The sequence below is a fragment of the Colius striatus genome, chromosome 3 (genome assembly GCF_028858725.1).
Source record: "Colius striatus isolate bColStr4 chromosome 3, bColStr4.1.hap1, whole genome shotgun sequence".
NCBI lineage: Eukaryota > Metazoa > Chordata > Aves > Coliiformes > Coliidae > Colius > Colius striatus.
This window is the reverse complement of record NC_084761.1, coordinates 18,043,411-18,058,342: the sequence shown is the minus strand read 5'-3', so window position 1 is coordinate 18,058,342 and position 14,932 is coordinate 18,043,411. Positions and strand designations below refer to the sequence as shown.

Here is a 14,932-nt window from a genome sequence, read left to right as displayed (position 1 = left end):
GGCTGCCCAGGGAGGGTGTGAGATGTCCTTCTCTGGAGATTTCCAAACCCACCTGGACATGTTCCTGTGTGACCTGTTTGAGAGGAACCTGCTTTACCAGGGAGATGGACTGGATGGTCTCTATAGGTCCTTTCCAGCTCCTACCATTCCATGGTTCTATAAACCACATTGACATTGTTGCCTGCACACCAGCAAGCAGGCCCCAGTGAACACAGCAGGGTACATCACTGGAACAGACCCCGCCTTGCCTCCGAGCAGTCTGCTATGAGGCCTGATTGTTGGTATAGATTCAGGGAGGTTTAATTCAGAAAAACAGAGACGAAATCAGCCCATACAGCAGCAGGAAAGACATATGGATGAAGCATTAAGGCTCTCAGGGTGCAGGGCTCTCCATCTGTCTCCTGTAAAGCAGGGTCAGCTACAGAGAAAAACTGTCTGCTTCTGCCACAGCCTACACTCCTGCCAGACACCTGCAGAGAAACTGAAAGGAAGGAGAAAACTGTAGATCCCAAGGAAAAGCATCGTGACAATGCAGGCTGGGCACACAGTCTGTCCCCATCCACCACTAAGGCAATACGGCAATGTCCAGGCCTGCTGAACTTCAGCTCCTGCTCCAGAGCTCTGCTTCTGGAAAGCCAGTAACCTCTCCCACCTCACTGAAGGGCTGCACGCCTTGTGTGAATGCCAGCTTGTACCTCAGGCGGATGGGATCCTATGAGACAGAGGGACAGAGAGGAGCATGTCATGGTTAGAGGTTCCACAGCCCCCTTCAGCCTTAACCCTCACAGCCTTGCTGCAGTGAATCACCCTCTGAAAGGCGAAAGTGACGCTTCAGCCACATGGAAGCTCTGCACAGAGCAAGACCTGCATCTCTGTAAGATACGTAAGGAGCACGTGGAAGACCTGTGCAAGATTGGCAATTCAGGTGCTGGGCAACCTTCTCAGCGACAGAACATTCCTTACAACAAATCTTTGGTATCATAATTATTCACCAATGCTGCCACCCATCGCCTGTACCTCAGGTGGCCTTGTGTTCCATCAGCTGCAGACCTCTGCACAGTGTCTGCCAGAAGCCATCGCTGCAGGTGGACTGAAGCAGAGCTGTGCAGGGCCCTGCAGCAACTGCCCATTTGAACCTTCAGATTATGTCTCTGGAAAGCTCTTCCAGTGGGAAAAAAGTCTTCCCAGCACAGACCAGAGTGCTCCATCTCTCACCTGAATGTCCCCACTAATAACTGCCTCTGTCTCTCACACAAATACCCCAGTGGTTGCAGTGCCCTTGGGGGTTGCTCACAGCAGGTACCTTGTGTGGGTTGGCGAGTAGCAGGACCTGGGATACCATGGCAGTGGGCAGGAGTGGGTTGAAGGCAGGCAGCTTGGAACCCGATGCTGGCTGCAACTTGATTTTCATGGTCTGAAAGAGAAAGCAAAAGGAAAAAGGGCTGTATTATCAAGCCATAGAGCTGGTTGAAAGTACGTCAGCCAGATTTTGTCATTTAATGAAAAACATGCCTTTCCATGGCCTGAGACTAAAGGCAGGTTATTCCTAAACAGATCATTCCGTGCTGCACAGACACAGGCAGGACAAGAGCCTTACCCAGGAGTCTAAAGTACTATGTCTAGAACCCTATCTAGTTGTCTCAAGGCCAGGGCTACTCTTTGTGAAACAGGCACTGGTGCCACAGGCACCACCACAAAACAGGTTCACTGTGCAGAGACAGCAAAATGTGCCATTTACAATGAGCAACGGAAATCCTAAGCAAAAAATGGCAAACCTTCTCTTCAGAATATTTGTCAGTAGCCCCACTCTGCTGCTTATCATGGGCATCTCACCTTTGGGACTGCAGCCTGGAACACTATGTCCTTAATTGGTTGAGCTGATGTGCTCAGCATAGAAAGAACCATCACCAGCACATCTGGTCGGGCAGGGGCCGGGTCTCTGGAGAAGTGGAGCATAGCCTTGAAACCATTCTTGTCATATACGGTAAGTGGGCAGATACTGCCTGCCAGAGACAGAAGGAGAATCAGAAACAAAGTGTGGATTCCCCTCCCTTCTGAGGGCACAGCAGCCAAGACAGCATAAGGAACAGCAAAAACAAAACACACACATGAGCTTTTACTTCCTCCAGCAAACTCACAGACCAAGCAGCACACAGCACCTGGCTGTGTTTAAACATCTCGCCTGTAAGGCAGAGAAACACATCTGAATGTCTCAACTGGAGATTTAACAGCTCAGATTTCAACAGTCACCTAAAGATGCCATGTCTGAATCCAACGGAGGTACAACAGGAAAAAGAAAATGTAACTCTTTGGCACACACAAGACTTAGCCCCATATCACCAATGCCTGGCAAATCCACACCTGGCTATCGCCATCCAGCCCTTCCAAAATCTGGTAAATCCTTCCCTCGAGGGATTGAAGTTGGGTCAAATGGCCTTTGTGCTGGTCATCTTCCAAAAGTAGCGATGGCCATGGCTCTGCAGTCCTCTCAGCAGGCCATGCTCTGCTCTGAGACATGGGGGTGCCACATACCCGGGGTACCAATCCATCAAGTGGCTGCAGGGCTTGGCCATACAGTAGTCAAGTGGAAAGCAGAGGTGGAAACACCAGCTCAGCTTCAGCAAGTGGGACAGATCCTACTCATAGGTATCTTCTAAGCCTCTGGAGAAGAACTGCTTGAAGCTTGAGTTTAGGAGCACATTACAAAGATTAGCCAGGGCAGGAAACCCGTAATTACTGAGCAGGGAGGACAAGGACTCATCCACAGTAGGATCGCTAGCACTTGTGCTCAAATGCTCAGATACATTACATTCTTCACGGATGCCCTGGTTTCGTCTGTGACAGAATTAATCCTCTTCCTAGTAGCTGGTACAGGGCTGTGTTTTGGATTTATGCTGAAAAGAACACTGATAACACACTGATGTTTCAGTTGCTGCCATGTAGTGTTTAAGGATTTCTCAGTTTCCTGTGCTCTGCCAGCAAGCAGGTGCACAAGCTAGGAGGAAGTGTGGCCAGGACAGCTGACTCAAACTAACCAAAGGGCTATTCCAGACCATAGAACACCAAGCCCAGTACAGAAACTGGGGGGAGTTGGCAAGGAGGGGCAGATCCACAGGTGAGGAGCACTGGACATCACTTGTTTGGTCTTTTTCTTGGGTTATGTTTCTCTCTTGCTTTTGTTATATTTTCACTACAATTGCTATAACAATATATGTTATTAATATTGTTGTTACTGTTACATTTTATTTCACTTAGTAATTTATCCTTATCTTAACCCACGAGTTTTACTTTATTGCTGATTCTCCTCCCATCCCGCTGTGAGGGGCAGCAGTGAGCGACCAGCTGCGTGATGCTGAGCTGCCAGCTGGGGTTAAACCACAACAGAACAGTCATGACTTTTCTCCAGCTCACCCGCACAGCAGGAAGCTACTTTGGCTTGCTTCCCTGCAAACATCATAGAGAGCTCTAGTAAGCCTCTAGTAAGCAGAGCTGGGGCAGAGAAATCATTGCACTTACTCGGTGTAATTGAAATTAAAGGGACAAAAAGGTTTTCTAGAGAAGCTGGATGCAAAGAGGCAGCAGGCTTCAGCTCGTAGCCTAGGCTGGAGAATGAGGCATCTGCCATTGAGTTATTTGGAAGATCTGGAAAGGGCAATTTCATTGGTGATAAATCCCTGGAAAGAAAAGCATGTAGAAACCTTATATTAACTGGGGCAACTACGTGGTATAGACCACTTTTCGCTGTGTCTGTTTGTATTCCCAGTCCCTTGTCTCTTTTAGATATGAAGTACAAGCTTGTACTCTCTGAGTTCTTGAGAAGTCTGAAAACTATTTTATATGGAAGAACTTGCTGTTTCAGCATTCATTAAAACTGGCTTATTAAGATCTCTGTTACTACTGTGAAACTTCAGGGGCTTTGCAAATCTCCTCTCCCTAGGCACAGCCTCTCTGGAGCTCTAGCCAGTGTGATTAAAGTAAATTTGAGCTCAAAGACAATGCAAAAAGCTGGGAATCTCTGGTAAAATTTCTTGGCTTATATTACAGCAGATTGCATAAACATATGTCATCTGCTCTGAAGATCTGTGGATGGTTAATATTTTTCATGAACACTTAGGCTTCCACTGAATGCCTTGAAACTACTTTGTCACAGCCTGAAGAAAGCTGAGGAAAGTATTTTTTGATCACAGGTTATTATAAAGAGATCTGACTGTGAAGTTTTTGTCCCTTTAGCTCAAGATCACTTTGTTACTAAACTTTGGGATTTGCCTCCCCAAGTTTGACTCTTGAACAGTCCTAGTGTACAACTACACAAACTCAGTGAACAGGTGTACAATTGCTGCTCAAGAGCCCATGAATAGCCTGCCATCACTGACCAGCTGGAGCTAAAAGGTCTTCCTAAACCTCACTGCTGTAAAACAGTACTCCTCATCTCTAAAGCCAGGCTGTATTATGCAGAGTTTGCTTACAAAGACGATGTCATTGTGGATGGTGGAGAGGGATGATCAGATGGGCCTTGACATTCCTTCTCCTCTGAGCAGCTGTCTTCCCAGCAGTCTTGCAGTCCCAGTGTTGGAACAGCACTTACAATTTCACCATACCCATTGTGTACAGGAGCCTGAAAAATAAGGCACTTTTGGTTCATCCTCTAGAACATCAGCAAAAATCAGACCTGCTTCACTGAAAAGAACCTCGTTTTTACTAAAACTGAAACTGAGGAATTCATTGCAGAGCAGGAGGAATCCAGTTTCCCTTCAGAATAGAGTTGCATTAAAACCTTCTGCTAGAGAAAGCCAGGCCAAGAATCACATCTGATTTTTGTCCTTTGTACCTTACAGACTGTCATACTTTGAGGATCACTCACCTCTGCTAATCCAAAATCAGGTGCAGGTTTCTGTACATCAGGAGAGTTGCTAAGACCTATAAAGACGACAAAATGGCACAGATCAGTTACAGAAAACAAGCATTTTCCACAGGTTCTTCCATTCTTGTCTAACAGCAGTTTGACTACAGTCTGACACCATAAAAGAAACCACATTCTTGAAAACATATGACACTGGCTAAAAGGTCTGCTTCCTCTTAGGACCAGCATTAAAGGCAAGGTTCTCCTGTCTTTATTGAACTCCATGAACTTTCATAACAAGGACAGCACTGTATGGAACTGCATACACAAACCTAATGACTTGAGCTCCTCATCAAGCAGACAGGCAGACGTTGTGCTCCCGTGGCGGGAGGTGGTGTTTGCAAACTGGTCAGTAGGAGACTGGGACGTCACCTCCAGTTCAGAGAAGTCAATCAGTGTGTAGCTCTTCATGCGCCTCGGGGTTGGCCTGCACGCTTTGGAAACAGCAGGAGTTAGAGAAACCTCCTGAAAGGAACTCAGGGGTTAACAACTTCAAGAGTATTTTCTATCAACCATATGTAAAAGAAAACAATGGCTACATAATAGTTTCCCCGTGTTACAGGATTTTCTCATTTTGCCTTCCAAACTGCCCTCAAGGTGACATGCAGGAGCAGAGCTGTCCTGGAAAGCTGCAGGATGCTCTTTACCTCGTTCATCAGCAGAGTCAGTGGCTGAACCTCCTCCACCACCATTTTCATAGCTGGCTACAACCTGCTTGTGGCGGCCAAGCACTTGCATCAGCTTGTCATTGGCCTGCAGTATCTCAGCTGAAAAAAAGAAGAAACAAAATACAAGCTGCCCCAAACTCCTCCCCAGTTTTTCATTCCATTTTCCAAGACGCAGCATTTTGAATTTACATCTGCTGATTTCAGGCCTCTCATTTATCCAAACCACTTTGAAATCTGGTCCCATCTCCAAAGCACTTACAGTTCATTCCATCCTTTATGCACTCTGCAAGTTTTCTGAGTGTTTCAGTCTGTAATCCAGCTCTCCTCAGCTGAAGAGCCCTGACATTCATGAGCACGAATGAAAGGTTTGAGGCACAACTGAGCTCTTACTGTTGTTGGTTAAGATGTCTATTCAGTGAGGCATCGTTTCAGTCAGGTTTTCAAGGCTGTGAAATGCAGTCCTCTGGGAAAGGCTAAGTTTTGCAAGTGTGGAATTCAAAGATTCTGCTTTTATGACCCTCTTTGGTATTATATGTACAAAATTCAAAAGGTATTATCCCTTCTGTGTTTATAGACAGGGAGAACCTCAATCTCTGTAGAGAAAAGACCTCAAATGCCTTCAATTCTCTGAAAATTTTTCTCTGAAAACCACCTTGACTGGAAGAAACTGGATTCACTGTTTAACTTTGAGCTCCAAGTGAAAATTAATAGCTTCCTTGGAGAAGAGTGGGAGCACACTTATGCCACTTCCCATGGGCACGGATTAGGGGTGATGGAAAGCTTTGCCAACAGGGTAGCGAGTGCCTAAGCATCCCTCCCTTAGAGGAAGGGCATATCGTGCTTGTCAAAACAAAGGTGGATGAACTTCACTGCAAAGAAACCCAAAGACAGTGTTGGCTCTTACCTAGAGCCTCATCATCATCGGTTGTCTCACTGGCAAGGCGGAAGAGCAGTGGCCTGAGCTTCTCACAGCGCTGAAAGAGAGTCTACAAAAGGAAATGTTTCATGTCATTGCTCAGGAGAACCCTAACACACTCACATTTGTGTCTCTATGACCAGCTATAACTGATGCTGCCTCTAGAAGAGAAAGATGCACTTTCTGCTCAGGTCCAGACAAAGGGTATCAATGCTCCATTTTGCTGCACTCTTAAAAATCTAGTGGCCTGGAAGTACAACCACTGGAAGAAGGAGGCTTTGCTGGTATCTCCTCAGCAATCACACCCTCTCTATGGGTACAGATGTAAAATTACTCAGTTTAAAAGCAAAAGTACCCAGGTGTGAGCAGAACAGTCTCAGCACTCAGAGGGAGGTATTACAACTGCCACTTGCAACTGCCATCAGACAATGTAAAGAGGCTTTTGGCTCTTCCCAGGGTTTTAAGAAGTAAGAAGACCTTTTTTCAGTCTGAAAGTAGGGTCTCTTCCTTCTACAGCAGCCATCTTCCCAACAGCAGCTAACTCCAAACCGCCATCACTCATGCACAAAAATTCAGTTGGCTACAGGTTTTTCATTTACTTTGAGGCTGGTAGGCATCCTAGTAAACTCCAGCTATTTGAAGACAATACAGCTATATTCTGACAGCCCTACTAGTGACATCAAATGTTTCGCCAGTTCGCTGATACTTATGAGCAGCAGCAGACCAGGAACCCTGTGCAGAAAAAGAGGAATCACAGAAACCAGTGCACAAGCTGAAAAACTCAGATCTTTGCATTTCTCTGGTCAGATCTTATCACAGCCACCTGACCATGCCCAGGCTCAGGGGGATTCCTGTGTTATGCCACTGCTCGAGGAAGAACCATTTCCCGATAAGACAGCACACAAAGAGCAGCTAACCTGGACAGAACCTCCATCCAGCACAGCAGGAGATGGTTCCACTCCAACTTCCACTACACTGATGGGAGGCACCGTTATTCATCAGCTCTCTGCCATGGTCATGCTCTTTCTGTGGCAGAAGCAGAGTGCACTGTGCTCCCCTCTTAAATCCAGCTGTGCTGAGCCCTCCCAGTCACAGTCAGACAAAAGAACCACTTCTGCAGGAAAAAGAGTACTTACCTGTAGGGTCTCCTCGTCAGATCTGGATAATTCTTGTCTCTTGTAGTTTTCCAGTAATTCATCCATTCGTTTAACATTCTCAGAAACCTCACTGATGGTATTCACTCTTTTGGACACCTTAGCTGACTTTTCTTGTTCCTTTGATGAAAAATTAAATAAAAGGAGATGATGATTTAGCTAATACAGCCAGTGCAGGTACTTGGCTAGGGCACACTGAACCACACTTGTAGGGGAGATGGTTCCAATGAATATTTTATTGCAGGTAGAGGAGGCAGCATAGCTAAGAACTTGCCTCCCAACAGCTCCAGCATCAGTGCTGAACCACACCTCCCTCTCAAGGGTGATGATGGAAACCTGCCCTTCTAAGGGCATCCTGGCCAGGGTGCTGCTGCATAAGAAACAGTTTCACCACAGGCACAAGTAAGACTTCAAAATTAGAGTTGGGATTTGGTGGCTTCTGCTACATAGGATACTCTCAAAACACCTGCAGGGATTTCACTAAACCAGATCAAATCTCCTGTTTATGCAGAGAATTGAGATTCCCTTTCAGATGGCAAATGATAACAGACGTGCGCGCGCACACACACACACACACTGCATGCAGAAGAGGCAGTTCTGAACAGACATGGCTTTTATTTTTTTCCACCTGGGAACTGAGTTTAGTTTTGGAAACTTTCAATCACTAACACAGTGCTACTGCCAGGATCCCACTAACATGGAAGTATCCTGCCACACAGACTCCTTGGTATAAATACTCCCCCTTCCTGGCAATGGCAAAGCACAACTCCTCACTGTAACTCTGCAATAACAAATACTGAAAATCATCGCTCCTCTGGGGCAGGTTCAACAGATCACCTAAGCCCGATGTCACCACAATGTCCCGACTACCAAAGTTCCCACTGCCAGCTTCCCTTCCCTCCTACCCAGCTGCAAACATAGCTTCTGAACCAAGCTGCTCCCCACCTCTTTAATCATGCTCTTGATCAGACGGTTCGCAGCCTGCAGGTCTTCAGAGTGGCTGCTCTTTAAAAGCCTTGCCAGGAGCTGTTGGGGGAGAGCATTGGACAGCAATGAGCAGCCATCTCCAGTCACACATCACATAAAAGCAGATATTGAGAGACACCTACTGTCCTAAGAGTTTCTATAATCCTGGAAGTATGTGGGCTCATGTCCCATGCTTTAATCCAGATTATATTGCTGCCTCCTACAGCTGCCTGTACACAGCATTTGACTGTCTGGGAACAGGAACTCTATGGTTCTGCAGAACTTGTGTAAGACCCAAAGAAACCCTCCCTCAGGAAAGTTAAAAATAGAAACTGATGGTTTCCTAAAAAGTTTTCACTTTTTACTAAGCCAAAATTTCAGACAAAGCTTCAAAGAATCCTCTAGCTGTTGTACAGCAAGAAGTACTAGCATTATTCTGAAAAACCAAAAGCTCCCAAAATATGACTGAGCCTGTTTTCTCATCAGTGCTAATCAGAGGCAGGGGGTAGGTGTGAAAACTCTTAAGATTTACCTTGGATTTCTCTTCATCTGTGTCAAAAATAGAATTCTGAGGTCTTGGAGAAGGGGGAGGTAAAATTTTGTCTTCTGGCAGTTTGGGGTCTTCTTTTACAATTCCTGAAATAGGTGACAATATTTGTTCAGCGTTGCCTGAGCTGTTCAAGACATCAATGCTCAACACTGCATTGGCTTTTGCACCTATTTCCTTCACCCCTCCCTGAACTTCACAGAATAAGATGGAGAAGCAAGGAGGTTGCCTTAGCACTAACCCAGACAAGAAAGTTCTCTTTCTCCCTTGAATTAAGCACAGGCCAAATGGGATTTTCAGGGGCTGAGCTCCCTCTGGGTGAACTGCTAAAATTCTGCCCCCAGCAAGAGCACTGGGAGCACACCAGTTTGATCACTGAGCACACAGGATTGCCACAGTCAGTGTGGCCACCAAGTATCAGGCACCAAACACACAATCAGTGCCACAGGAACTCTCAGCAACAACTGGGACCCCCCTTTCCCACCTCTCTGCCAACCATGCGGACATTGGGTGGGCACTGGTTCCTGGGAGCTGCCTGGCAGGAAGGTGCTCAGCACCCCTGCTCAGCACCCCACTGGGACCACGGCAGCATAGACAGCAGCCACTGTGCAAGGGAAAGGCACTGATGTGAGGAAGAATCCACAGCAAGGCCTGGAGAGAGGTTTGCCAAGCCTTTTGATGATCAAAGATGAAAAAAGCAAACCTGGTGGGAAGTATCTAAGCAAATTCTACCATTCCCTTGAACTTCCACAAAAAGTGTTCAGTTTTGGGCCCCTCATTGCAAGACACTGAGGTGCTGGAGTATGTTCAGAGACAGGCATCTGAGCTGAGGAAGGGTCTGGAAAACAAGTCTGATGGGGAGTGGCTGAGGGAACCTGGGATATTCAGAGAAAAGATAAGGCTAAGAGGAGACATGACCACTCCCTACAACTACCTAAAAGGAGGTTGTAGTGAGCTGGCACCCAGTCTCTTCTCCCCAATATGAGAGGAAATGGCCTCAAGTTGTGCCAGAGGAGGTTTAAATTACAGATCAGAAAGAAATTTTTCACTGAGAAGGTTGTTAAATACTTGAATGGGCTGCCCAGGGAGGTGGTGGATTCACCGTCCCTGGAAACATTACAAACATGTGGCTTAGTGATGGGCTTGGCAGAGCGAAGTTAGTGGTTGGACTTGATGATCTTAAGTCTTTTGCAACCAAAATTATTTTATGATCCTATGAAAAAGTATTATAGTACTTTTTGTCTGGGATATCAAAATGGGATTGGACAAGTTTCTGGATTTCAACTCCATTAAGGTCTATTAAACATGATGGAAGGGTTGAAAAATGTAGCTCAGGATCTCTCTGAACCTATTCCTCATAATCCTGGGCGGGTATTCCAGGGCAAAGATCACTCAGAGTTTGTCCTGTATCTTTTTCCTGCGCAACAGTGGTGTGCACTGTGTGAGCAGAGGCCACAAGGCTAGTCTGATCTTCCAGCCAGTAAGGCTGATCTTTGGGAAATCTCTTTAAACAGTTACATGCATCCTTCATTACCCAAACAGTCTTGTCGGTGTGGCCTTTGTCCTTTACTCCTTACACAGAAGATTGTATGAAAAGAGCTGAGTCACAAATTGAAGAGGACAGAAAGCTGTGGGCTGAACCCATGTGACTTGGAAAGCTAAAAAGGAAACTGAAATAACAGAACTCAACCTTGTTTCTTCAGCATCTGATAAGCATCCCGGATTTTAACTTCCTGAGGAAACCAGACTGTCCAACTGAATATTACTTCTGTGACTCTTGACTTGACTTTTTCTGAAGACCAGGTTCCATAGTACTGAAAACAAAAGTAAGACAAAAAAATTAAACCCAGAGGATTAGTGCCAGATGAGGCACGTTGGTCTTGCTTCAAGCTGTTTGTGTGCAGAGACACAGTAGCAAATATCCGTACTGCTGTCAGCTATGTATCTATAAATCTATGATCTGGCGGTACAGGAAATAGTGTATATAGCTAGCTGTGGCTATAAATACAATGAATGCTATTGAGTGTACGATAATTACATAAATGTCGTAGGACAATCAAAATGAGATCATTTCAAAACTTCTCTGATCAGTTACTGAACCCAAAACCACAGCCAGTTTGCTTTATTTTAGTAAAAACAGTTCATAGAATCACAGAATGGTAGGGGTTGGAAGGGACCTTTAGAGATCATCTAGTCCAACCTCCCTGCAGAAGTAGGTTCACCTAGATCAAGTCACACAGGAACACATCCAGCCGGGTCTTGAAGACCTCCAAGGAAGGAGACCCCACAACCCCCCTGGGCAGCCTGTGCCAGGGCTCCCTCACCTGAACACTGAAAAAGTTTTTCCTTATGTTTAAATGGAACTTTTTGTGTTCCAGCTTCATCCCATTACCCCTTGTCCTGTTGCTACATACCATAGAAAAAAGGGATGTCCCAACCTCCTGACAACCACCATTTAGACATCTGTAAATATTAATGAGATCCCCCCTCAGTCTCCTCTTCTCCAGACTAAACAGCCCCAGTTCCTGCAGCCTTTCTTCATTTGAAAGATGTTCCAGTCCCCTGATCATCTTGGTGGCCCCACGCTGGACTCTCTTTGGGTTTCACTTTAAATACTTCCCTTAACTGCCTGCAAAGCAAATGGCACCACTGGCCTCAGACAGACCCAGACACATGAAAACTGAACAAAATGAGAAATGAAAGTTATCGGGTATTTTCAGCATCTGCACACGTTGTCCGATTTCTCCCACTATTGCCTAAGAGTACTGACTTTAATGTATTACAAAAGCATCAAGAACAATAAAAGCCACACACAAACCTCCAGAATGTGAGGCATTTTAAACTCATTAAATGATACCTGTTGTGTTGAAATAGCAACCAAGGGAAGAGGTTTTGCTATTTGGTTGAACATTTCTCTGAAACCAGGTTTTTGCACCTCTGCCATCCTGATGACGTAACAAAAAACAAAGCCTGTACCAAGTGGTAAATGTGTGCAGTCCCCACCAGGAAGGGAATCAATTACTGAATTGCAGAGAGGGGTATCTGTTATTTGATACAGATAGAGGAGCGAGGTGTGAAGATCATGCAGTCTCTGATAAAAAGGGCACTGCTGCTTCCCTGACCAAAGTTCTGTGGATCACTGAGGCAGAAGGGCCACAGGCTGAGGAGTCACAGGAACAATTTCCAGCTCCTCTGTCCCAGCAAAGTTGGAAGAAACCAGAAGGAATAAGTTTTCCAGAGAAAGGGCCTCCAGCTTACACCTCTTACTGGGGGATTCATGTCCAGTCCTTATGCTTGGAGGCACAGACCAAATTCTGCTCTACTTCTGTGTGAGATTAACTCTCAGTTTTCACATCCAGTGCAAAATAAACAGTGTTTCCCACCTGCAATGGCCAGTGCAACCACAAACACCTACCTTTGGGGAAAGCACTTTAATCAGCTCATTCAGAAACCTGAATTTTGCTATTTCATTGTGAAATCTCTCACCACAGTTATTCACACAGGTCTCTAGCACCTGCAGAAAACAAAACAGTACCAAACAGAATCTGCACGCACAAGTCTTGGAGAACTTTTAAATGCTTTGATGTGATAATACTAAATCTGAGCACTTTCTGACACTGCATTCACAAAGATACTGAGAAAGTTGTGCAGCAAGAAAAATGTATTTTTCCTTCATCTCACTTTCTTAAGCAGTATGTTTAAGACTGTCTGCTCTGTTCTACCCATCACTAATAACTTTTCTGCCCCTGACCTTGTGGTGGGACCACAGGTCAAATGGCAAGAACTGTACAACACCTCAGACAAGTGCCAAGGGAAGGAACAACAGCAGTTACTCCCTCTGTTATACCCTGTATTCTGTATTTCTTGTACAATGGAAAGTTGAAAGGGAGAGATATCTGAGGGAAAAATAAAGGGAGAGACATCTAAGAGAAAAGGAAGAGACAGTATAACTGTCTCTACCACTCAAACTCTCATTTCTGAGTTACTACTGCCTCTCTTTACACATGGATGAAAGCACTTACTGTGAGAGCGTGGAGAGCTTCCACCTCCTGAGGGGACTGTATTTTATGTGCCAGCAGTCTTGGTGCAAGTGATGGGCTGGGGAGTAGCAGAGGCAAGTCAGACAATGCAAAAGTTCCCAAGGAAAACAGATGCCCTGCAGAGAAGAGCAACTGCCAGATTCACAACCTGCTGCAGGACAGACGCCCTTCCTCTGGCAGAGCACTGGCCCAGGGCAGGCATACATACTCAAAGGGTGAGAGATGGAGCACCTTGTGTGATCCCAGTATCATATTCAGAGGCGGCCACACAGGAGAGGCTGAGGGCTCTCCCTGGGCAAGTGCCAGGAGAGCTGTCTGGCTGTGGTCACAAGAGCTCTGATGCACAGCTCAAGTCAGCCTGTGAGCTGCTCCTGCATGCACACACTGCTGGGGAGATGCTAGGCTGCTGCTCTGAATGCATGTGCTCTCTCCAGAGAGATAACCACCAAGCTTTGACAGTTTGTTTGCTTCATTAGTTCCTTTGCCTTCCCACAGAGCTGAGACTGTCAGCTGGAAGGTGGGGAAGTCCCAAAAAAGATGTCCCACCTCTCTGAAAGGAAAAGCTGTCCGGGCTTCCCTGCAAAATCCCACAGTATGAATCCTTGGCTAGACTCCCAAGAAACTGGAGATGGCACAGTGATGTAAGAGCCCAGTCCTAGACATCAACCTCCACCACACTGGCATAAACCTCTCTACAACTTATTTACCCTCTTGGGAGCAGCAGAGCCCCGCGAGCACTCCCAGCTGCCTCTCCAGGCTGCCTACAACGCAACTTGCAGGTCCTGATCCCCCTGCAGCCATAAGGGAAGCTCAGAGCCAGACACCACAGCCCAGAGCAAACAACAAAGAGCTGTTTATCTGCCTTACCCCTCTGTGTCGGCGATCACCTGGTCACAGAACCTCTGGATGCATTCCCAGTTCTCCTCAGGGACACTTGGGTCAGTGGCTTTGTCTTACACAGGAAAAAAAAAAAATACAGGAAAAAACCAGCCTCAGTGGGAGAGGTGTGTGAGGGAGAGGTGTGTGAGTGAGAGGCACAAGGCAGGAAGCAGCCCAAACCTCACGCTGCTACCAGCTGCTTTAGGGCTTTTACAAAAAGAGGCAGAAATGGACGACACAGGACAAGCAGGGAACGGCTCTCACTAAAACCTGCCTAAAAATACAGTCCCGAGTAGACACTCCTAAAGAGTCCAAGTCAGGCACAAACTGAGGTGGTGCGAGCAGTAACAGCTTCACATTGCTTTTAGCACAGAGAACAAGAAAATGGTTTTTAAAAAAGCATTCAGAGGCAGCTCTGCCTGGGCTGGACTGCAAACCTTGCTGTGCTAGCACAGTATAGCCTTTTGCAACAGGGTTTGCACGAGTATCCATCCCAAAGCTCTGCCTGCACGGCTGAATTGAGGAAATCGGTCATTTTTGGCCGTCCAGCCAGTCCAGCACTCAAACAGCTTTGGCAGGAAAGAAGCCAAGGATCGCCGGGAGAGACGGGGGGAGGGGGGAGTGACGCAGCAGGTTAAGACAGCACCCGTGATCATCACCCTGAAGGGGCTCTGTGGAGGAGATGGACCCGTCCCCTTGGAGCTGAAACCCCAGCGCCACTCACTGAGCCATCGCTCCAGCTCCCCGCCGCCAGCCATGGGCTCTCGCTCCGCTCCGCTCCGCCCCGTCGTGAGCAGGGAGCAGATCCACCCGCCACCGCTCCGCCACCGCTCCGCCGCTCGCCCCCTCGAGTTTCCGTGCC

General features: G+C 46.6%; 1 protein-coding gene across 1 annotated transcript; it reads right to left on the bottom strand.

The window, feature by feature from the left end:
* Nucleotides 1-284: 284 nt before the first annotated feature.
* On the bottom strand, nt 285-14,921 carry GGA2 (golgi associated, gamma adaptin ear containing, ARF binding protein 2). The gene is made up of 17 exons (XM_010204701.2): nt 14,795-14,921; nt 14,059-14,143; nt 13,174-13,249; nt 12,567-12,665; nt 10,842-10,965; nt 9,137-9,240; nt 8,584-8,664; nt 7,621-7,758; nt 6,473-6,554; nt 5,548-5,667; nt 5,173-5,334; nt 4,862-4,917; nt 4,467-4,615; nt 3,517-3,674; nt 1,834-2,003; nt 1,304-1,414; nt 285-712 (listed from the first exon to the last, which is right to left on the bottom strand). Exons 1-17 carry the CDS (start codon nt 14,826-14,828, stop codon nt 602-604), a joined length of 1,860 nt encoding a protein of 619 aa, XP_010203003.2. The 5' UTR covers nt 14,829-14,921; the 3' UTR covers nt 285-601.
* Nucleotides 14,922-14,932: the final 11 nt, after the last annotated feature.